Genomic DNA, 24796 nt, shown 5'->3' on the forward strand with positions numbered 1-24796 from the left:
ATAACAATTATGTAAATAAAAAGGCAAACACTTATCGTTTTTTTCGGAGCCTGCAACTGACAGCTGTAATTTTTAAAGAGAGTCAGCGCCCTCTCTCGCCCTATAGTAATTCATACATTGGTCTATATAAATAATCTTGTGTCAGGTGTTGCTAATTTTTTATATAAAACAAGGAGGATATCATTCACGAAACACTTTTATACTTCTTGTGAACACGGTAACAAACCGAATATGTTGGTCTCTTAAAAGAAGTTATAAAATGCTTTTAAAGTTTAAATTGTGTGTGAATTAATGGATATTTATTTGTTTCGTGGTTTTAGGTTTTTGTGACAATTATTTTTCAATTCTCATGGTGGTATGTGATGTTGGTTGGTTTTTTGGGGGTTGGTGGCCCCCGTCTTTCCGTAATTCTTTCCAATTCATTTGGCATTATATGAGAATTTAAGACATGATGATTTTAATTAATAGCTATTTTAATTTGATTTATTTATGACTATGCACATGGGGTATGTTCACATTATAATCATTCACGATTGAGTGTTGAGAGATTAACAGTACTACTAAAAAGGTATGAGGTTTCCTCTTATAATTTAAGTTCATCATTTCCGTACCTCACAAGGTTCCTTTGGTATGCTTTTCCCATATCCAGGCCACAGGTGAAAACTTGACTGGTCCTTAAGTTTTGTACACTAGTGTAGTATTCCTTACATTTTGAGAGTACAGCTCTAAAATAGTTTTTGCAGGGCAGCAAGTGTATAATTAGCTAGTGTATAATTTTGCACCTCTATTCTTCCATCTAGTGACCGGAGGGGATCCAAGTACTATGTATGTATGTGGGGCACTGTCAAATTCATGTCATAGCACTGGGTATATAGTCTTGCTTTGTGCACACCATATCCAAAAATTTCATTAATTTATATATATTTCCTCTTCCACTTTTATTAATCTATTGAATGCATCATGAGAAGTCAAACTAATAAATTGAACTAATCTGTGAACCAACAAATTCCTTTGTGTGGAACAGTATCAAAAATTTTACTGAAATCCAATTATGTGATATCAAAAATGTTTTTTGTAGCCAGTTCCTTTGTTACTGCATCATAGCAGCTGCTCTGTTTGTTCAGATAATATCTGCCTTTAACAAATCTGTGGTGAGATTGATGTAAGGTGTATAACTGTATTCCTGTCAAGGTGGTTGTCAAAGCGCATCCTTGGCAACCCAAGGTTGCCATGGATGCTCTCATAATTATGGCTAAAGGTTTACTTACTTCTTTTGCTGCTGCTTTTGATACAAGCAGATAGGTTCTATCAGCTCTAAGTGCCTTATTTACTTTTGTCCTCAACAGTTTCTTTTCCACTTTCCTCTTACTTATCAAGAAATCATTTGGTGCTCAGTTAAAACTTGCTGTACATCTGCTGGTATACTCATCCTTAAACACCTCTTCATGTGTTCATGTAGATGGAAAATATTTATTCAGTTTGTGTCAGCAGCCAGAACAGGATCATTAATAATTTTGCCATTCATATCTAGTGGACCAATGGGACCAGTGTGGTTCATTTCTTTTCTTCTAGTGTTAACTAAAAGAAAGAACTGTTTGCTATTTTCCTTCTAGTGTTAACATAAAAATCTCTTTCTTCAACATTCCTAACCAAAGACTTTTCATAATCAGCCTAGTTTGTACTTGCTGTATGTTTCTGTGTTCCCTGGATAAGTTGTAATCATGCCATACATTTTTCTTTTCTGTCACCAGTCTTATCAGTTCATCTGAGATTTGAGGTCTAAATCTTGAACAACATCCCTTGGTTATAATAAAAAGTTTAGTGACTTCTAGAATTACTCCCCATTTAGAATTTGCAGTGGGTTTCATTATTGGTTGTTCCCACAGTGGTCTTAGACAGTTTCTAAAGGAATTTAGAAACCATCTGAGACCATTGTGGTCATCTCTAGATAAGAAAAATTCTTTCGTTTACCCTTGACAGTACAGGTAGTTTTAAACTTTATGACTTAATTTACGACTTTTTAATGCTGCTGCAACAGGATCTGGAAAGATTGAGCAGATGGGCTGAGAGGTGGCAAATGAAGTTTAACATTGACAAATGTAAAGTACTACACATGGGGAAACAGCAACCCCAGAGCAATGTATCAACTCTGTGGTACTACACTGACAGTGGTAGAGAATGAAAGGGACCTGGGGTTCTCTTGAAGTTCTCTGAGCAGTGCAGACGGGCTGCAAGAGTAGCTCATGGTGTATTGTCAATGATATATAGGAATTTTTCTAGCAGGGATAAGGAGGTGATTATTCCCTTGTATAAGGCAATGGTCAGGCCACACCTAGAGTACTGTATACAGGTCTGGAGGCCTCATTTCAAGAAGGATGTAGAGCTGCTGGAACGAGTACAGAGAAGGGCAACAAGATTAGTGAATGGAACAAAGGGGTGCTCTTACAAAGAAAGGCTTAAGTTTTGCAAATTACAGTGTCTGGAGACTAGGCACCAGCGAGGTGATCTGATAGAGGTGTATAAAGCATTGAATGGTTTGAGCATGCTCAATGCTGATGGGATTCTTCCTCTAGCTCAGAATAATCACCTGAGAGGGCATAAATTGAAATTGAGGAAAGACAGATGTAGGATAGACGTGCGGAAATTTGCCTTTAGCCAGCGAGTGGTTGGTTGGTGGAACAGACTTCCATCCCTTGTCATGGAAGTTGATAGCCTAAATAAGTTTAAGGCTCAGCTGGACAGGTAATTTGAACGAACAGAGGGGTGAAGTGGAAGTGGTTTTTTTTTTTTTTTTTTGGCTGATGCTGCATAAGCTTGCTTTCTTGCATCAAATGCCTCTACTAATTAATGCTAATACTAATGCTAATTTGTTCCTAGCGTGTCCTCGTAAAGCGAAAACTCGTAAAGCAGGAATTTATTTCCCATAGACCTAATGTTAAAATTAGGGGTTACATTATCAACAATGAAATTAGTTAGCTAATTAGTTTATGTTTAAACAATGATTGATTTATCGAAAGAAATGAAAACGTATCCTGTAAAATCAAGCAAATTATAATAATAGAGAAATTATTTACGACTTACAAATGTTAAAGAATGTTTATTCTTCATCATCATCGACTAAATGCACACTTGTTGATCACTTATTATTGGCTCGGCACTCGTTGGTTTGTTGCACAAGGAGCCGTCTTTTTCAGAAATGTTGCAAGAGGCATTTGTTTCCAAGATAATCTTCTCTTTTTCTTTATAAATTTCAATAGCATGCATAAGCATTTTTTAACGGCATACACAAATTGCAACTAACACAATTCGCGTGGAGTAACAAGTTTACGAAGCTTAAAAAAAAGGAGTGAAGAGAAGATTCTAAAAATTTATACGATTGAAGATTTCAGTAAGGGGGAAACACATTTCACCATAATAGTGTAAAAAATGACAGAATTCCAGCTGTTGGTATTTTCGCAAATGTAAGATCGCGTTTACTACCCATTTATAATTGCTTGCAGTAACAGAAAAGCCCAATAAACTGGAAAGTGCAGATTGTTTTTATTGTTTTATGGTGGTGACCTCCAGAAACATGCTTTAGAAAAATATCGCAAAGGCGTTCAAAATTGATTCTTATAACGGAACACATGATAACAATGAAAGTGTAGTGCATTTTAAAGATTTGAATTGGTAACTAATACAATTTACAAACCAAGTGCTCACGACCTTTTATATGGCCTTAAGGTCACACTTGTGAGAGCTTAGTTATACAGCGAAAATTTCATCTTCCAAGGTCGTGGAACGAATTACCAAAAAACAATGTGTTATTGGGATTTTCATTACGATATTTTCATGATACAATGGTGTCTCTGGAACTGATTAATATTGTAAAGCAGTATTAATCAGTAGGGGTATGCTGTATTGTATAGCTACGCACGTGGTTTGGAATGCGGTATTTATGAATGTTTAACATTCATTTTTTTCAGTTAATGTTCATATTTTCGATTTTGTTGATACTTGATACTTGGGGGAAAAAAACTCGTAAACCCGGGAACTTGTAAAGCAAGAACTGCCTTTAGTTTAAAATAGGCGAGAAAGATGTGTAATTTACTGTAATTTTTTCTTGTATTTTTAATAATAGTTCTGCATTTTGTGTAGAAACTGTAGAATCGTTGTTGAATGTAGGATATTGCAACATACTCCATTACCGAAATTACTTAACTGTCAGTTTTATTTTTATAATAAAATTTTTCTATAAGTACTTTTTTTTTTTTTTTTTTTTGCAAATTTTTTTTATTTGAAATATATGTACTTAAAAGCAACTTGACATTCAGATTTGTTTTCCCAATGTTTTATAATATTTATATTACAGTGAACCATTATTTGATTAACTTGTTAAATTTTATATTGATATTTAACTGGAAGAATGTTTAAAATTACTGTTAAGAATGCTGTTAACTTAATTTTTTTGTTTTGCTTTTTTTTTTTTTTTTTTTTTTTTTAGAGCACTGATTTAGAACTTAAAGAAATGATTGCCATGATAAAGCCTATTCTGAGTATTAAAGCTTACCAGCTGTTTACTAACAAGTATGTATATATGTATATATTTATTCATTTGTACCTTCATAATAGACAGAAACAAGATTTGCTGTCTCTTTCAATTTAGTATTGTATCTTTGATTCTCACAAAAAAAAAAAAAATTTGACACCCAGCAAAACTTTGGAAATGTTTGTCTTTACAACAGTAAAAAGTTCTAATATAATACAATATTTATATTTAAATCAATAATTCATTGTTAATATATTGACAAATAACATATATCATGTATTTATAAATTAATGCAACTTAAAGGGTAAGTTGTATGTAACAGTAGCTGAATTAGGGCACAGTTTCCACCCTTATTTTTAGCTCCCCTTTCACAGTTCTCAGCAATTAGTGTTTTGGTCATCATTCAACAATATTGTAACAAAATTTGTTGACACTTGATGGATCCTAAGTTTTTTTTTTTTTTTTTTTTTTTTTGTAAAAAATTGCTTGGCATGATCATGATCCTTAGGAGTTTCTCAATTCATCAACAGTTTCTTGGATGATTAATCATCAGTCAGATCAAATTTTTTCATCGCCATTTGGATTCTTGGCTATTTTGGAAACATTTCATCAGCTGATAAATTACAGCTTTATTTAAAAAAGCACCACCAAATACATAACATTTAGAGAATTTTTGGTCTTTTTTTTGTTCTTCATATAAAACTTGATGAACACACTTTGCTCTCCCTTTGTGTTCATTGTGACACAGTGTCAGAAAAGGATTTGGTGGTGTTTTCCTGTTCCACAAAATCAGTAATATGTAATGCATGTTACTGGTTTGGAGGAGCAGGAGGTGGCTCAAACCAGTAATGTGGTGAGCCCTCCCCTATGCTTATCACAAAATTTTGACCCCCATACCTCCATCACTTCTTTTGTTATAAATAAAGCCTTCAAACGTTTTGTTCACACCTTGTAACATGATATTAAGTTTTTTAATGAAAAATGAGATATAATTATTACACTAAAACAAAAGTCACATTAAAATGCAGGCACCTCCATAGCCAGGTGGGAAGGAGCAGCAGTGTGTAGCACACGCTTAGACCAGGGTTCGAGCCCGTCACCACCAAATACGGAGGATGTGGAAAGGTCAGGGAATGACCACCGCATATCCCGGAGCAATATGGCCTTAGTTGCTAATGCTCCTAAAAACCAAATAACAATAACAAAACAATTAAAATGCACTTCACGACAAAAGTAGCAGAACAAAATGTTTTTCTTTAATATTTTATCGTGAACAGTGTAACCGAAGGCAAATATTTGATATAATAATATACATCGTGGCACGAAAATTTTGAGTATCCAATAGAAATTGATCTACCACCTTACAGAGCTGCACGTTGTGCAAATTATTCAGGCCTGCAAAAACACGGGTTACGACCACATCACTTCATTCCCGTTTTTTGACTTGCTCAGTGGGATAGCCACATATACAGTACTCAGGATGGCAAGTCGTTGATTAGATGGTTCTTTGAGATGGCTGGCTGGCTGGCTGTTAGATGACTTGAAACTGGGCAGTCACATGCAGAGGTGGCACAGTAACTTAATGTGTCATGCAGTGTCATCTCAGCACAATGGAAGCAGTTTCAGGAAACAGGAACCATTACAAGGTGAGTTGACCAAGGTTGTCTGAGGGTAACGTCAACCAGAAGAGACTTGCTATCTGGCTCTAACAGCAAGGCAGAATGATGTTCTGTAATCAGCTGTCTCTTGAGGTTGCTCTGGCCACAAGTGAAAACATTTCCAACTATACTGTTTCTTGGCTCAATTCAAGTGGACTCTAAGCAAGGAAGGTTTGTATCCCATTAACCTCAAATCACTGCAGAGCTTGTCAAAACTGCAGTGCTGACAAATGGGGTACAGTTCTGTTCTCTGATGAGTCCCATTTTAGCCTACAAACAGATTTTAGATGTTATTTCTTCTGGACATAATTAGGAATGCAGTACCATTCTTCCAACATTAGAGAAAGGAATACTTACGGTATTCCTTTTTAGTGTTCTCATATGGGATGGCAGTGTTCTCATATGGGATGGAATAATGATCAGCGGCCATACCCCTCTTCATGTTTTTAATAGGGATACTGTAACTGCACAGAGGTATTGAGAACAGATCCTTGAATCGTATAGTCACATACGGTTCAAGGATCTGTTGCACATAGAGCTGAAGCAATATCTTGAAACTGAAGATATCCAATGACTGGTGGCCAGCACGATCACCAGACTTAAATCTAATCAAACATGTGTGCAACACCCAGGAGCATTGCATTGCATGCTTACAGCCAACTCCTTTGTCACTTGGTGAGGCGCTGATGGAAGAATGGGATTTGTTGCCACAGAATCTTATAGATCTCCATATATCGAGCATGGTTCACTGCTGCCAATGGAGGGGATCATATGCTGTACTGATGTCATACGACCATATTTTTGAGTATCTTGTATCAACTTCTGTAAGGTGACCTTTTTGGTAATTCTTATACAACATATATAAATGTCTGATGTTCTCGCTGCCTCCTCATTTCATCATTACTCTATGGTATCCCGCTGTTTTTCTTTGCATCCTTTGCTAAAGATTTCTCGTAATCTTCCTTCGCTTGCCTAACCTCCTTTGTGACTTGATTATAGACTAGCTTATATCTGCCATAGATTACTATGTCGCCTGGTAATTTATACGCATCCCATTCATATTTTTTCTCTGCCGTGAGTCGCATTTAGTTTATATGATGTCATTTAGGCCTAATCCTTGACAAGTATTTCTTATTTGATTTGAAAAGCCTAGTAGCTTCCAAGATTGATTCCTTGAATGCAATCCCATTTAGAATTTGCTGTAGGTAACATCATCAGTTGGTCCCACTGTATAGAATTTAAAAACTATTTTAGATCACTGTAGTCACCTTTACAAAAGCGAAAACCTTTCCCTTTACCCCTGATGGTAGTTAACGTCTTTTGAGTAAATCCTTTATCAGTACAATGTGATCATGGCCACCTAGTGGTTCCTCAATGTGCAGATTCTTAATACACGAATAAATCACTGCTGATAATCAGATCAAGAGTAGTACTCCTTGTTGCCTCTCAAACATGCTGCTGTAGAAAACAATCATCCAATAAATCCACAAAATCTTTCTAGTGTGAGAGTGACCAATGCACAAGTTTCAATCTATACGTGGGAAGTTAAAATCTCCCATTATAAGAGAATCTGATTTACTGGCCCGCTCTATTTCTCTGTACAGTTGTTTATTGTACTCATCAGAGTCATTAGGCCTATAACAAACTCCATCTCTCATTTTTGATTTCCCAGTGCTTATGTCACATCAAACTGACTCACCATTGCACTGTCCACCATGTTAACTGGATGCACTGCCGTAGATTTTGTCTTTCTTAACTAACAACATAACCCCTCCTCCCTTCCTATCCAGTCTATCCTTATGTGGTGACCAGATAAATCCGCCCATGAAAAAAAGCCCATACGAAAATTCCACACAGAAAAAAACCCACTGTCATAAATGCTCACATGAAAAATGCTCACACGGATAAATCCTCACATAGCAGAATGCTCATATTATTTTTTGTTTACAAAAAACAAATTATTTCATATTTCGAAATGAAACAAAATGTTTAATTTAATATTTTATTTATACTGCTATATGATGTATTTTAATATAACTCTTGATTTTAATATAAAATTGAAATTTTAATATAAAATTGAAATTTTAATATAAAATTGAATATTTGGATGTAAATGTTTGTAATGGAAATTGCAGGGAATAAAATTTTATTTTATTTATAAAACTAAATTATTTTTTCTCTGTCTTACAAAGTGAACAGTCAACACTTTTTGGTTTTTTATCAACAAACAACTAATTCAGACATATTTCGGCGATTTATTTATTTGTCAAGGATTTGAATAGAATTTTCGTTACTGATGTTCTGTAATTTTAAGCAGTAGTCTAATTAACATTTTTCTGTATGGATTTCTGTTTCGATTGTCAGTTAGACATCAATTGATTATGACTGCTTACAAGAAAGATACTGTGAACAGACTGCACATCTTCAGAAAGGGTAAGTAAAATTTCTGTTTATAACAAACAGCACTGCTCAGAATGTGAGTTAGCCAATCTCTGCAAGTATTTCAGTTTGTCTTCTACCTGCTCATATTCTTGCACAAAAGTGGCAACCAAGTCATGCAGTGCATCATATCTTCTCTTTTTCACCTGATGACTTGCCTGTGTATTAGCCAGTGTCAATCTGTGACAAGCCAGGACCCTCTTCAATCCATGAAACAAAAGCCACACGCTGGGATGACTGCAGTGGAATAGGGAATTAAGTGCATTGTGAAATCCCTTACAGCAGTTTGTAGTTTTAGGCAACTGTTCAGGAGCTGCATCATGATGATTCCATATTCTTATTGGAAACTGGGGATCTCTACCTGCTACACCCTCAATGTATGTGGAAAAGGAAGTACGTGAGCACCTCATTATAACTATCTTCGTCTGGAAATGTGGCGGCAAACTCATCAAAGACACTCCTCACATCATGGACTGGGACAAAGGTTAATGCAGCAAGAGACTTCAGCTTGAGTTTTATATTTATATCAGTTTCAAATTCAGTCTTTAAGCCAACATTGCTGATTTTCCTGATGAGACTCTGACACATGGAAATAGCACCCTTTGACAGCGTGTGGAAAGGCAATCCTCACTGCATTCATGCAAGCCTTCTCAAAATCCACTAAAACCTTTTGAGGCACCAGATTTGGAACCAACAGCTTCATGATTTCAAACATTCTAAGTATCCAAGTTCTTTTTCTGTAACGAAATGTAAATACGTGGATATGAGTTACCCACCTTGGCATGCCACCTATACAGTTGGTAAAACATGTTCGTAACTCTATCAAAGGTGCCATCTCCATAAATTGTATCTTTGTTCTATTCAACCAAGAGTTCTTTAGCACCTGAAACCAGAATTCTGTCTGGATCATCCACACCCAAATCATGAAGTATCAGTTGAGAGTACTTCTCAGGAATGTCAAAATTTATTTTGTTGGATTAGGCAAATGACCTTCTTTTCTGTGATTGAGAAGGTTTCTCACAAGGGATGGTTGTTTGGGCACATGGGCCAGTACATCATTACTTAACTCTGGCAACACATTCCCCATCACATTGCGAAGAGTAGAACTATCTACTCTCATGTATTGCCTCATTTTGCTTCTGGCAACGTTGGCTTCTGCTTTTTGAAGCTAGGAATCATGACAATGTTTGGTTGGTTGTTGTACTATGTCGCCATCTTTTGTCTTCATAACTAAATGACAATTGAGGGTGCAGCAGGTAGAGATCCCCAGTTTCCAATAAGAATATGAAATTATCATGATGCAGCTCAATCTCTGCATGGCTGAATTGATTGACAAGTCTCTCATCATATACTCCATTCTATCATGTCTGGGCAGAATTGCAGACACTTTCAAATTTAACCCCAACTCATGACTTTTTTTTAAAAAATGACCTGTACAACTTTACATATCGTATATGCAAAATTGTACAGGTATATTGTTTAACTTTAAATGCAATGTAATTTTATATGGAGAACAAATTTATTATCGATTAACACTATTTGGAGAAAAAGTTTTTTGAACCAAATTGAAACAAATCATTTTATATGAAAGAAAAAAAAAAAAAAAAAAAAACTGACAATAAAGAAATGATGTTTTCCAGATCTGGTCCTCCAATTTCAGTGTGAGACCATCAAACCCTATTATGAAAGAAAAGAAAGAATTGATGTTTATTGGTCCATGGTTGAGAAACTGACAAGCACACAAGAAACTTGAAATATAACTGATTATCTGAAATCATACTTGGCATTTGAACAATTCCTCATAGCTGTAGTGAGTCAGAGAATATTGAACCTGAACACTCTCTGACATTCTGAGCAGTGCTGTTTGTTATAAACAGAAATTTTACTTACCCTTTCTGAAGATGTGCAGTCTATTCACAGTATCTTTCTTGTAAGCAGTCATAATCAATTGATGTCTAACTGACAATTGAAACAGAAATCCATACAGAAAAATGTTAATTAGACTACTTAAAATATACTCTACTGGTAAACAATGACTGTATTTTAGTGTAAAATGTGTATTTCGTGAGTAAAATTTAATTTATAGTGCAGTGTGGACTTTGAAAGCCCCCATGCTTTTCCTGCTTTTCTTTTTTTTGGAGAACTGCTTTTTACAGAAAACCTATATATATATATACAGTCGGACCACTATATAACGAAAACGATTGTTCGCTTGAAAAAATTCGTCAAACAGAAATTTCGTTATAGAGAAAATGACCTTTTCAGCAATTAAAAATACTGTCAACATTCAGAAATATAATAAAAGATGGGAAATAAATCAGAAATAAGTGGAAATGAATAAATTTTCTAATATTTTAAACAATTAATTTATTAATACATACATATTAAGAACTGATAACACACAGTATATTAGTACACTTTTACGAATTATTTCGTAAAATTTTTCGTTATTTTTTGTTGTACACTGGATTTAATGTACATTATTCACAAATATGTTAAACACTCAAATATATTTTCTGGCACATTTTCTTCACATTGAAGGCCTCGACACAAAGTTTCAAATGCTGCCAACATTCATGTTTGGTAGGTTTAATATTGCCCTCATTTTCGTTCAGGTCATTGCTGATATTGTCACCAGTTCTTTGAATACTCTCTAAAATGCTGGAGTCATTCGGATATTCAGCTACGATGACCTAAAAATTCGCCAAGAACAAATTTCTTGTTCTTGATCATACCCACTGATCATACCTCTCGCTTGGAGTTCTTCCCAAGATTGCCCAATACTGTTCAGTAGTTCATCGCTCTCATTGCTGTTAATTTTAGTAAAACTTGCTTTTGCGAAACAATTCTTAATCAGTGTTTCCATCATATCTTGACTCCACGCTTTCAGCAACTCTGATATGCACATCTGCAAATCTATAACAGAATCTATAAATTGGTTGGTTTCTATTATGCGTCTTTGGTAGTGCATTATCAAATTCTTGATAATGCCTTGGTCAATTGGTTGCAGTTTAGACGAGGTGTTTGGAGGAAAGAAACCAAGTTTCACACCTGTAAGTTTCGAAATTACCGAGTGAAGGTGTGCAGGCAGTTGATGACGATCAACATGATTTTTCAATTTCATTTTGTTATCTTTCTATCAAAATTTCAAATCTACTGTTCAAAAATTTCCCTTGTCATTTAACCTTTTTTTTGTTGTAGTTGTAGTCCAAATGTAGCGACTTTACTCCTTTGAAACATCGGGGTTGTTTATTTTTGCCTATTACCAAAGCTTCAGTTTTTCATTACTAGCCATATTTGCACTGACCAAGACTGCAATTCTCTCCTTACTATATTACCACCTAAACATTTATCACTTTTAAAAGTTTCTTGTTCGGCAAACATTTGAAAAATACAACTGTTTCATCAAAGTTGACCCTGTATTTGGGCTTGTAGTCCTCCATTTTTTTTTTTTTTTTTTTTTTTTCACTGATTCTCTCCAATGGGTACAGTCTTCTTCGATTACAACTCCACTTTCACCAGAAATAAATTTTTCAAGTAAGCCATGAAGCTTTTTAAATGTGTCCAGCCAACCAGAACTGGCTTGGAATATTTTATGCCCCAGAAAAGATGCATACTCCATAGCCTTTTCTTTTATTAGTGGCCCTGCTACCGGCATGTTTTGGTCTCGAATCAGCTTCACCCACTTAAAAACGGCTTTATCTACATACAATAATCAATATAATAATCATACAGGCACAATTTTGCCCGCTTCTGACTGGGTCCTGTCCCATTACTGTGCTTCTCGGTACAGTAGAGGTTTTATGGCCAACTGTAAATTGTGGAATGTTGTTTTAGCTCTTAATTCGTGCTCTTAGGAATTAATCCCTTTAGCTCTTAAAAGTTAAAAGAATTAAATCTTAATCCTTTTAGCTATTAACTCGTGCTTTCTACAGCATCAGCTGTATCTAAGGCCAGAGGAGCGAACAATGCATACCCAGGTTTCTCGAAATTAATTCATTATATGGAAATTTTCTTTATTATACGGAAACTATTTTCAATGTAATGACCAAAGGGAAATAAAAAAAATTTGCTAAATAGAAAAATTCGCTATGTGGAAGTTAGTTGAAGGGAGGTCCGACTGTATATGTTTTTTCCATTTTTTGACCAAAAAAAACTTTCTATTTTCCTCCTCCCTATACAAAATATCTAATCTCCAGATTTTTGAAATTCAGTAGTAGGTGGAGCTATGAGTGTGTGTGTGTGTGTGTGTGTGTGTGTGTGTGTGTGTGTGTGTGTGTGTGTGTGTGTGTGTGTGTGTGTGTGTGTGTATACAGTGTGGCAAAAAAGGTAATGAAGTGAATTAAAATAAGGCAAAATATGGATAAGGAAAATATTTTCTTATTTTTATCTCTCAAAATAGTCCCTGAATAAACTTGTTACAGCATTTATACAAGCTTTGGAAAGCTTGTATGTTGTGATGGAAAACTTGTCTGTTGTGATGTTATTTAGTTCTGCTCTCTGTCCATGTCCTTTCAATTGCAAATTTATCTTAGGAAACAGAAAAAAGTCTTCTGGGGCCAAGTCAGGGGAGTAAGGAGCACAATTGAGCACTGCAATCTGCTTGTGGTCACAAACATCTGCATGTTGATAAATGTATTAGAAGGTGCCAACCAGACTATTCCAAATCTGGCTGCACATGTTTGTTTCTCACCAACAAACATTTCAATACCTCATTAACAAAATGTTTCAATGAAATAAAAAAATAGTAATTACTCGTAACAATCTTTCCTTCTGGGATGAATTCCTTATGGGTTATTTTTTTGTGAATAAAGAAGTGATTAGCATGATTTTTATATGCAGATTCTGAAAACAAACTTTTTTTGGTCTTGGCGAACTTTGTGATTGCCATTCTGGACTTTACTGAGTCTTTTGGTCTCAGAATTATATTGGAAGCACCAGCTCTCATCCCCAGTAATAATGCTTTTTTGGGAAACCAAGTTCACTATCATCTGTTTGAACAAACTCTTTGCAAGCATCTAATAATATAATTAACTGAGTTTTTTCCCTCATAACCTAACCAGTGTGGAACAGACTTCATGCAAATTTTTCTTTTTCCCAAGTCTGTGGTAATTATGGCACTTATCGATTTTTATTCACATTTAACTTTCTAGCATTCTCAGTGTTAATTGGCAGTCACTTACTAGTAAATTGTGCATTTTGTCCACCAATTTAGGACTGCAGGTTGTTTTTGGTTGCTCACTTCAAAGATTTGTGATGGTGACATTAGATATGATGCACAAAGAATGTCCATAAAAAAAAAAACTTAAGACCAAGTGGTTTGGGTTGGCAGGACTGCCAAGGTTATCACACATCTATGCTTCTCTAGCTGCTTATCTTGGAGTGATATTTGCCTTAGATATATATTTTTTAAATTTGGTCTCATTACTTTTTTGCCATATTTAGGCAGACATAATTTATAATTACACAATAAAATAAACCAAATTTTTCAAAATACTTTTGTTTTTCACATTGAAAAAATGAGAAATAGATTCTTAGTAATACCTATAATATGAGAAAATAAAAAAACTGTAAACTAATAAAAACTCGAAATTTTTTTTCTAATCTAGAACCTGATTTATTAACACAAATTTACACTTCTGAATTGTTACTATCCACCATTTTCATTCCAAAAATGAATGATATAAAAGCAGTTTGAATAACTACTTAAAGAAGAAAAGCTCATGCATTGTTTTTGTGTGTTACATTTCACAATAATCAAATATCAAAAGCAAACATATCACACCAGTCAAAGAAATTTTTCCCTGTGCATTTACACGAAAAGTTGAAGCAGCTTTTGCTATTATTGTAGTGATGAAAATAAGACAATTTGGTTGAGCAGTAGCCAAATTATGGAAAATTATGATTATAGAAAATAACATTATTTTATAAGCAAATCACATAATGCTGTGATTTGTTTATAAAATGCTAATATAGTTGAGTGTTTATTTGCATCCAAAACAAAACTGAATTTTCAGACTGATGTATCTTCCTTTACTGAGTATGGGCCAGTCAGGCAAGTGGTTAACTTTATTGGCATTGTAAGTGCAATTAAAAAAAAAAAAAATGCTTGCAAAGAAAATTTGACTGAATCTGTGACTTAGGAGTATTTCCTGGAAATAAAATTGTTGATTTCTCTGGGAAACTGTTTTGGGTCTAAAAGACCAATATTGGAAGTGGTAATACTTCTGATACTGACCTACAGTACCAGAAGTGTCATACAGCAACAGTTTTAGTTTCACTTTTTTGATCAAAAGTGAAACCAGAACTCTGATGTAGTCGTTTAAGGACATATTTCAATATAAGCAAGCAGTTACTTGAAAGGTTTTTGGTTATCTTGAAGTGTCCATCTTTCAAGAAACCAAAACTGTTATTGAGTACTACCTCTAGACTACATCATCATCATCAGCCATTTTTAATCCACTACAGGAGGAAGGCCTCTCCAGCAACTTTCCAGTTCCTTCTATTTTGTGCAATGGCCACCCATTTACTACCCACAAACTCATGAATTTCATCTGCCCATCTTCATTGCTGTCTTCCAGGTTTTCTCTTAGCTCCTCTTGGGTACCATTCTGTTATTTTCTTAGTCCATCTGTCATCATGTTTTTGAGCTATGTGTCCTGCCCAAGACCATTTTAGTTCTTTAGTTTTGATAAGAATGTCCTTTACTTGAGTTTGCTGCCTAATCCAGATTAAGTCAGATTCACAATTAAGTCAGATTCCCAATATAATTTGTTCCATTCTTTGCTGTGTAGTTCTCGTCTTCTCTTCCATTCATTTGGTGAGTGCCCAAGTTTCACTTCCCTAAGTCATGGTGGAGAGTATACATTGATTCATTATTTTATGTTTTAGACAAATTGGAATATTGCTCCTCAGTATGTGACTATATTTCCTGAATGCTATCCATCCAAAATTTATTCTTCTCTTGACTTCCATCCATTTATCATTATTACAGCTAAAGACTTGTCCCAGATAAGTATATGACTCCACCTTTTCAATTACTGCTCCTTCAATCATTATTTCCCTTTCTGTGGCATACTTGTTCATCATTACTTTTGTTGTAGCCATATTCATCTTTAGTTCAAAATCCTTACTAACTGTGCATAACTGATTAAGATTTTCCTCTAATTCTTTGGGATCGTGGCTTATGACCACAGTGTCATCTGCAAATTGTAAATGGTTTAGGTACTCCCATTCAAATTGACTCCTTTCTGTGACCAGTCTAATCTTCTGAAAGCTTCCTCAAGGGCAGCAGTAAACAACTTCGGAGATATTGTGTCTTCTTGTTAAACTCCTTTCTGAATTTTAAATTTGCTACTGTCTTTTTCTAGTCTAATAAAGGAGGTAGCATTCTCAATGTATTAATTCTTCAAAATCATAATATATGGGGTATTAATTAATACCCCATAATATATGGAGTATTAATTAAGTAGAAATAATGTATTAATTCTTCAAAATCATAATATATGGGGTATCTATGCCTTGTCTTTCCAGTGCCTGAAACATTGCCTTATGCTGTATGGAATCAAATGCCTTTTCATAATCCACAAATGCCAGACATAATGGTGTTTTATATTCATTTGCTTTCTCCATTAACTGTGACATTACGTGAAGGTGATCCATAGTTGAGAATCTTGTCCTAAAGCCAGCTTGCTCTTTCAGTTTATTCTCCTCAAGTATTCTTTCTAATCTGTTAGTAATGACCCTTGTGAACAACTTTGAGATGTGGGATAACAAGCTAAGTGGTCTATAATTTTCAATTTCTGATTTATCTCCTTTCTTATTGCAGCAAAACTATGATTGCATTATTCCACTCCTTAGGCACCACACCTTTTCTAATCCATTTTGTGAAGAGTCTTGCCAGTTTTTGTGTCACGTCTCTTCCTCCCAATTTTAACAACTCTACAGTAACTTCATCTTCCCCGGAGCTTTCTGATTCTTCATTTTCTTCAACACATGTTCTACCTCATCAGGAAGAATATCAGGTATGTTATATGTATTACTAATTTGCGATCCATCTTCCCCACTGCTGGCATCATTCCCTCGTTCCTTGTATAACTCTTTATAGTAGTCTTCTGCTATTTGAATTATGCCTTCTCTGCTATTCATAAGTACACCATAGCTATTCTTCAGTTTCAGTATCATTTGTCTTTCTGTATTAATGCTCAAAACTGCTGATTTAAATCCTTTGTTTACCCTTAATGCTTGTTCTACTATTTTTTTGTGTTAAATTTTCTTATGTCCTCTCTGAGTCTCTTTCTAATGGCTTTGCATAACTCAGTACAGGCATACCTCGGATAACGTTACCTCTGATAACGAAGCTTCGATATAAAGAAGTCGGCAATTTCAAGCCTCATTTAACATAAAAAAATATTCCAGTTTAATCACCTGAAATCTAAACAAACTGAAGAAATTACGGAAACCTTTGGGGCTTCTCGTAGTTGGTTCGAGAAATTTAAAAAATGGGCCAGGATTCATAGTGTAAAATTAACAGGAGAAGCTGCAAATAAGTTTACAGAAAAACTAAAGGAAATAATTGAACGTGAAAATTTTCCAAATTTTGGTGTTCAATGTTAACGAAAGTGGTTTGTTCTGGAAACGGCTACCAACAAAAAGCTTCATTTCTATTGAAGAAAAATCAGCTGCTGGGTTCAAAGCAGCCAAAGACCGTTTAACGTTACTCTTTGGATCAAATGCCTCTGGCGATTATAAATTAAAATTGTTATTAGTTTACCATTCAGAAAATCTGAGGGCGTTAAAAGGTAACATAAAAATGAATTTACCTGTAATATGGAAAGCAAATAGAAAAGCGTGGGTTACCAAGGAGTTATTTACTGATTGGTTTGTTAACCACTTTTGTCCTGAAGTAAAATGGTATTGTCAAAAAAAACAACTTTGAAGAAAAAGCTCTTTTGTTGTTAGACAATGCTCTGGGACATCCTACTGATCTTAACACGTTGGACACATGCATTCCTGTCAAAGTTGTGTTTCTTCCAGCAAACACAACTTCCCTGATTCAACCATTGGATCAGGGAGTAATAGCATCATTTAAAGCTTATTATCTGCGTCGAACATTAAGCAGTTTAACTGAACTAGAGGATAAAGAGGAAATGACAGTTAAAACTTTTTGGAAAAACTACAGCATTAAAAACGCAATTGAAAACATTGATAGTTCTTGGAAAGAAGTCACTAAGAAATGCTTAAATGGAGTTTGGTGCAAAATATGGCCAGAAGTTGTACTAGAAGAAGAAAATAACATCCAAGAAATTAGAAATGAAGTTATCCAGATGGCTCAATCAATAAGTTTCGAAAATGTCGATGAAGAGGATGTTAGAAATTTATTGAATGCAGAAAATGATGGTTTTTCAGTGGAAGATTTATAAAACCTTGTTAGCAATGAAGACAAAGATAATGAAGACGAAGTTAAAGAAGTTCCTGCCGAAAAAGTGTTAACAACCAAAGATTTAAAAAGGTGCTTAAATGATATTGAAAACGTTTTAAATTTTTTTAGTGAAAATGATCCTGATTTAGGAAGAAGTGTTATTGTTAAGCGATCAGTGTTAAATGCAGTTACTCCGTATAGGCAATTGTTAAATGAAAGAGAAAAAGAGCATAAACAATCAACTTTAGACTCATATTTTAAAATGTGATTTCACTTTGTATGTAAGTTGACTGTTTATTTAATAAAACGTTTCTCTGTTCAAAAAAAAAAGCTTTTCATTTTCTTTATGTAGGAACGTATCCCTATTCTGGCCATAGTATTATTACCTCTGAAAACGAAGTTTCGCTTAACGAAGTAATTTCGTGGAACGCATCCTATTCGTTATTCGAGGTATGCCTATATACTCAATTTTCTCCCTGTCAGTGTTTTCCTTGCTCTCCATTTGTCGTCTTAGGTTCATCATGACAAGTGTTTCTTGACTGATTTTTTCTTGTTTGGATTCTTTTTACCTATAGGTTTCTTGGGTTTATCACTTTTAGAAAGTTGTAATATTCCTCATCGATATCTTGGTCCTGAACAGTCTGCAGAAACTCAAACTTGTTCTTTATCCTACTGCCAAAAGTACATACTGCTTTTTCTCCTCTTCTGTTATCTCAAAGATCTCGTATTATTTACTCGAGTCAGTTTTTTTCTTTCTTTTCTTACGTCTATATCACGTGTGCATCTTACCATTCTGTGATCACTTCCAACGTTTACCCTATTCAGGACAGTAACATCATTCACGATATATCTTCTGTTAGTGAGGATGAAGTCGAGTTCATTAGTTGTTAATCCATTTGCTCTTCCATGTCCACTTTCTGTTCACCCTTTTCTTGAAAAAAGTGTTCATTATTGACATTCCTCTAGATTCTGCAAATTCCACAAGTCTTTCACCTCTTTCATTTCTTTCACCAATTCCAAAATTTCCTATACTTCCCCTTTCTGCACTGTTTTGTCTCTTTTCAATCTTAGCATTGAAGTCCCCCATAATGATAGTGTAGTGAGTTTTCTGTTCATCTAGAAGACTCTCAGTTTCGGTGTACATTTCTTCAACCTCTTCATCATCATGGCTCGATGTTGGTGCATAAATCATTATAACCTTTAGCTTATACCTCTTAGAAATCCTGAGTAGTAGTCTTGACACCCTTGGTGATGTACTTTTGAATTCCAAAATGTTGTTTTTTATATCTTTATGGACCAGAAAGCCAACTCCACTTTCACTCCTTTCACTGTTTCCATTGGTGTACAGCTGATTTCCACTTGATAAACTTGTAAGTGGTTCATTTCTTCTTCTTGTTTCACCCAAACCAACGATATTCCAATTTACATTTTATAATTCTTTTTCCAGCTCTAGTATTCTGTCTTCACCGATGAGTGATCTTACGTTGTATAGAGTATAGAGGATTTTTGGGTCTAACGGCACCAGGGATTTACCCTATCTCTGTGTATGTTCTTTGTATCAAGGACAATACTCTGTCAAAGCCAGAGATTTAAAGTGTGTGGATCATGTGTTGTGTAATATGTTGTGCCCATTGTTCTTCTGGCTTGTTGGCTGCCAGGCCCCTAATGGGACCCGACGTTACCATACTCTGCCATGGGGAGGCCAGCTAGGTGTATTCATTTATTCATTTGTTTCTCTGGCAGATCCTTCCACCTACTTTCCAGAGATTTCGGTGGCAAGGACATAAAAAAAAAAAAATGTATATGGTATATCGCGGTTCAGTTTTGCCTAATTAATTCATTTTAAGAACATAAGTTGGGTTTGTACGCTGAAAGGATAATATTAGTGCCTGAACAGTTGGGCTAAATTTTGATGTTTATAAATTTTGACATGTGGCACTGTGCACTGTGAAAGATAAAAGTAAGGGGGAGGATAGAAATAGAAATAAGGGGATCAGTAAGGAAAATGGCCCTTGTATTTTTCTTTCTAGTGGGACATGCCCATGCCTCACTAGAAAGAAAAGAGGGAGGCAGGCAAAGCCACCTCCCCCCCAGGAGTTGGATGTTAAGCTCCATACAAGGGAGCATGGAGGAAAGGGGCCTTGTGACTGCCCCATTCATAAATCTTGATGGTCGATCCAGATTAAGTCATATCCAGGAAGAGGGCCTTCAGGAATTTGGATGGAAGACAGATGGACAGTGGCTTAGCCTTGGCAGTTTGGGTTTTCTTCAGTGATTCAAGTGTAGATGAGGGTCCAAGGTCTTGGCAGTTCCAGCCCACATTCCCAGCTGCTTCATTCAATTGTTTCCTGGTTGGGTTTCAGGGTTATCATTGTATGGTCCATCTTGGACCTGTGGAGGTACTGGTGGCGGTGGCTGCAGGGTTTTCCTCCTTGTGAACAAATCTTGGGTGAAGCTTGTGAGTAGGGTGTAGGTGTCACTATCCTCAAGTAGGTATTGCTCCTGCCCCTTTGGGGTGAAATGCAGCTGAGTTATAAGTCTAGATCTTAGATCCTTGTATATCAGGCAGTCATGTATCAGGTGGTCCCAGGTCTCCTGGGCACCACAAGCAGATTCAGCTTGCTGCGGAAAGGGCCATTGCCTGTGAGGAGGTAGGTCATTAGAAGTCCTGGGGAGAATCAAGGGGCGATGTGGGGTATGTCTTAGCAATGTTTGGGAGAAATTCCGGGTGATGGCTCCCTTTGTGGATTCAGACCACCTTATCTGCCATATTTATTGTAGATAGTTATTGAGCCTGGCTTTTTCCAGGGATTGTGCACTGGCTGGGTCCGAGGTGAAACCACGGATGGTGGTGGAACATCCTTTTCCAAGCAGATATAGAATTCCAGCTCGAGTGACCTCGAGGTCCAGGGGCAGGAAGCCATTAAGTACCTGCAGGGCATGGGTACTGGTGGTGCAGCACGCCCTGGAGACCATTAGAAGGATTGACCACTGAATGATGTTCAGTTTCCTGCTGCCCACCACTGTGGCAGCTCTGTGAAACCAGAGACTGGAGCCACACGTGATCGCAGGTACAAACACTGCTTTATAGTACAAAGCCAGGGTACGCTTCTTTAATCCCCACTCTCAACGAGTTACCCTAGCAACCATAGCCGTGTAATTTTTTAACTTTTTCTGGAGATAATTTAGATGTGGGATGAAGGAGAGATTTATGTCTACGACAACCCCAATGGTCTTCAGTTCAGATACCAGTTTGATTATTGTGCCATTAATTCTGGTTTGTGGTGGCCTCTGGGGATCCAGGTGTCCCCTTGAGCAGGATGGACTGTGTCTTTGTGCCTGAGATTTTGAGATGATGTTTCTGTACCCAGCTCTGCTCGGGAGTCAGCAGCAAAGATAAGGGAAAGGTCATCCGTGTAGGCTTAGGTCTGTACTCCGGCTAGACCTGTGTTGAGGAATTCATCTAAGACACAATTCTAGAATATGGGTCCGAGGATGGAGCCCTGCGGGCATACCCTATAGACTTGTAATTCGACTTTGGAGAAAGGTGCCTGAATCACCACCTTCCGATTTGTAAGGTAACTGGCTATGCATCTGTACAAGTTTCCAGGCAGCCTTGCCGGCCAAGGACGCTCGGCCACCAAAGGGTGTCGAACGCCCCGGCAAAGTCGATTGAGATGACAAGGAGATATTTGCCCGTGCAGATGTTGGCAGCACTTGTAATTACTTCCAGTTTGTCAATCGTGGACATACCCGACCGGAAACCAAACTGATTTGGTGCTGAAAGGTTTGCTGTTCTATAGTGATCATCCAGTCTCTGCCTAAGCAGCTACTCCAGCACGTTACTCAGCACAGTGGGAAGAGCAATGGGTCGATAGGATGCAGGGCAATCCTGAGGCTTGGTTGGCGGCAGTTCACCAGTCAATTGGAAAATGTCCCTCCTCAAAGCAGTGGTTGTATAGATTTAACAGAATTTGTGGGTTGTATTCCGCTACTTTCTTTATTTTTTCCGGTTCGAGCATGTCTAAGCCAGTGGATTTTTTGTTCCTGACTCTAGCAATAGCCTTGTAAAGTTCCGTTTCAGTGAAATGCTCCTCCAGTTACTGACAGTGGTAGTTGTCATTATCTCTGCACAGTTGTTGTTGCTCAGTGGAGATTTGGTCCCGCAATGGTTTGTAGATATGATCTAGCACATTCATCGAGTGGTTCCAGTTTGTGGTTTTTGTGTCCTTGTGGGATGGTGGCAGAGCAGGTGACCTCTCTTCTTGAGAGTTTTTATTGGTTATTATCCTGAAAACCGTGCCCCAGGGATCCTTGTTACCAGTGGTGGAGACCAGATGCTCCCAGGACAGTTTTTTTGCGTTGTCTGATCATTGCATTGTAGGCGTTTCACACCTCTCTCTATTTGTTCCATAAGAAATCTATTTCATCCGGGGGCATGTTCTTCTGGCACGTTGGAACGCTCTTCTCTTTTGTTGGATCTGGCGCCGCAGGGTATGAAGTTCTGGTGACCACCAGGGGACTGCTCCCGAGACAGCGACCTTGCGCTTGATGGATGCATTAGCAGCTTTTGCAATTGCATCTGTAACTAGTCGCTGATGGGTGTCAGGATCCGTTGTCCGCATGATATTAGTTGGAATATGTTGAACTCAGTTAGTAAGGGCATCCTTAAACAGGTTCCACTCTGCCTTCTTTACAGCATATCTTTGTTGCATGTACTGGTCTGGTGGCACTCGTGATAATGCCCTGCAAATGTTGAACGTTATGGCACGGTGATCAGAGGTAGACCATCCGTCTCTCACTGTCCAATCCGCGATGTGCTGCGTCAGAGATCTCGTGGATAGAGTAACGTCTATGGTGGACTCCCATAATGTACTCGAAAATGTTGGTAGGTGATTGGGTCTATTTACCACGTCAGCCCACTGTTTGCCAGAAACTCCTCCATCCTTGTGCCATTTCCAGTGTTGCAGGTCTTTCTTATTGATTTGATTCTGGTATGCTTCAGGTCATCTGAAAGAGTTCTCCGGCATCTCACTGAACCAACAGGCTGAGCGGCAATTGAGATCGGCTGAAATGACAATCCTTGTTCAATCAAGCTCCCTCAGCACGTGTTGAAGATACTGAATTGCTGGTAGGATGTCCTCCCCGGGCCTGCAATAAAGGGATATCACATAGCCCTCACCCAGAGAGGAGATGATGTGGGTGGAAGCAGCCCATGGGGAGCAGAGATGTGAAATCTGTGTCACTGTAAGAGTCGGGTTTCTGACTACAACCGCTGCCCAGGGTGCGGCACCAGGGGCCTGAACAATTTTATACGGGGGGGGGGGTAACCCCTAGCTTTGTTCAGATAAGTGTAGGGCTCTTGAATGAGTAAGGCATCGATGTTTTTCTCTTCTGCAATTTTTGTAAGTTGAGCAGCAACAGATTTAGCCCGTTGAGCAGCAACAGATTTAGCCCGTTGAGCGTTGATCTGTAGGAATTTTAGTTTGTCTACGTTATATTTTTTAGGGAGAGTACCCATAATTGATACGTTGTTGGTACATACTCTTCATTTTAATATAAACAGGGCATTTATTGAGTGTGTGTGTGTGTGAGTGTGAGGAAACTTCTGGCTCCTGCAGTTAACAGAAATGGGTTGTTTGGCCTTGTTAGGGCAGGACTCAAAGCCATGTCCCTTCTCGGCACAGTGTCCACATATTTGCCCCTTCAGGGAGCAGGTGTGGGTTGTATGACCGAGTTTACAGCAGCGGAAGCACTTTGGCAATGTTATGTGCTTCCTGAAGCGGTGTGAGCCCCAGTGAATATATATATATACGATTTTGGTGTGTCAGCACCTGCCAGGCTGTTTGGAGTGAGTTCCACCACCCAGTTGGCGGAGTTGCCTGATCTGATTGAGGCGGAGTTGCCTGATGATTGAGGACAAGAGTTTCCTGTGCGGACGTGCCTTTCTGCCGCTCTTGGAACAGAGAAGTTTTTTCTGATTTATTTTCTGCTTTATTAGTTTAAATTGACATATTAACTTATTTCTAGAGTAGCTTTATATTCCTATTTACGGTACTTAAAGTTAAAGTAACTTAGATAGAGATTTGTAGGTATTATTTAGTATCGGAAAGGGTATCAAATCCACGTGTTTACCATTCATAAACAGCCGCCATTGTTACGTGAAAATTAATCAGTAAAATCTATTAATCTTGTCGAACTTCATTGACAATTAAATTGTACTTTTAACTATACATATAACCACTTAGGTTACGGAACATAAATAATTAGTAAAAATAAATAATTAATACATATCTTGATACGGAAGTTATATAAAGGGATTTCGTAGATAGATAACACTCGTTACTGAAACGCGATACAGCATATCCGGAATTCGATAGCATTAGCTTTGTATAGTATAGTGCATAATATAATATTGTCAATTAATCAGTAGATCTATTAATCTTGTTAAACTTCATTGTCAATTAAATTGTACTTTTAACTATATATATATATATAACGACTTAGAGTACAAACGTAACAAATAATTAATACATACTTGATACGGAAGTTATATAAAGGGAACTCGTAGATAACACTCGATACTGAAAAATAAATATAGCGTTATAACTGTGTTAAGATACAAGTTTAAGGTTTTAATTTTGTTCTGAAATTGTAATTTTATTGACATTTAAATCGAAATCATGACTCTGACCAGAGCAGCAAAGCAAAAGGCTCAAGCTAATGGGAGTGCTGTGACTCAGGGGAGAA

The 24796-nt window shown here is 36.9% G+C and overlaps 1 protein-coding gene across 3 annotated transcripts in view; it reads left to right on the top strand.

Annotated features, from left to right (window-relative positions):
- ida (anaphase promoting complex subunit 5 ida) overlaps positions 1 to 24796 on the top strand; it is a 435748-nt gene that overhangs the window by 16114 nt on the left and 394838 nt on the right. For all 3 annotated transcript variants that reach the window (XM_090371999.1, XM_090372001.1, XM_090372000.1), the window contains exon 3: positions 4484 to 4566. In XM_090371999.1, the coding sequence (XP_090228125.1) occupies positions 4484 to 4566 (83 nt within the window). The remainder of the gene's footprint in view (positions 1 to 4483; positions 4567 to 24796) is intronic.

The sequence above is a fragment of the Mastigoproctus giganteus genome, chromosome 4 (genome assembly GCF_048544385.1).
Source record: "Mastigoproctus giganteus isolate SK-2022 chromosome 4, ASM4854438v1, whole genome shotgun sequence".
In the NCBI taxonomy this organism is placed as follows: domain Eukaryota; kingdom Metazoa; phylum Arthropoda; class Arachnida; order Uropygi; family Thelyphonidae; genus Mastigoproctus; species Mastigoproctus giganteus.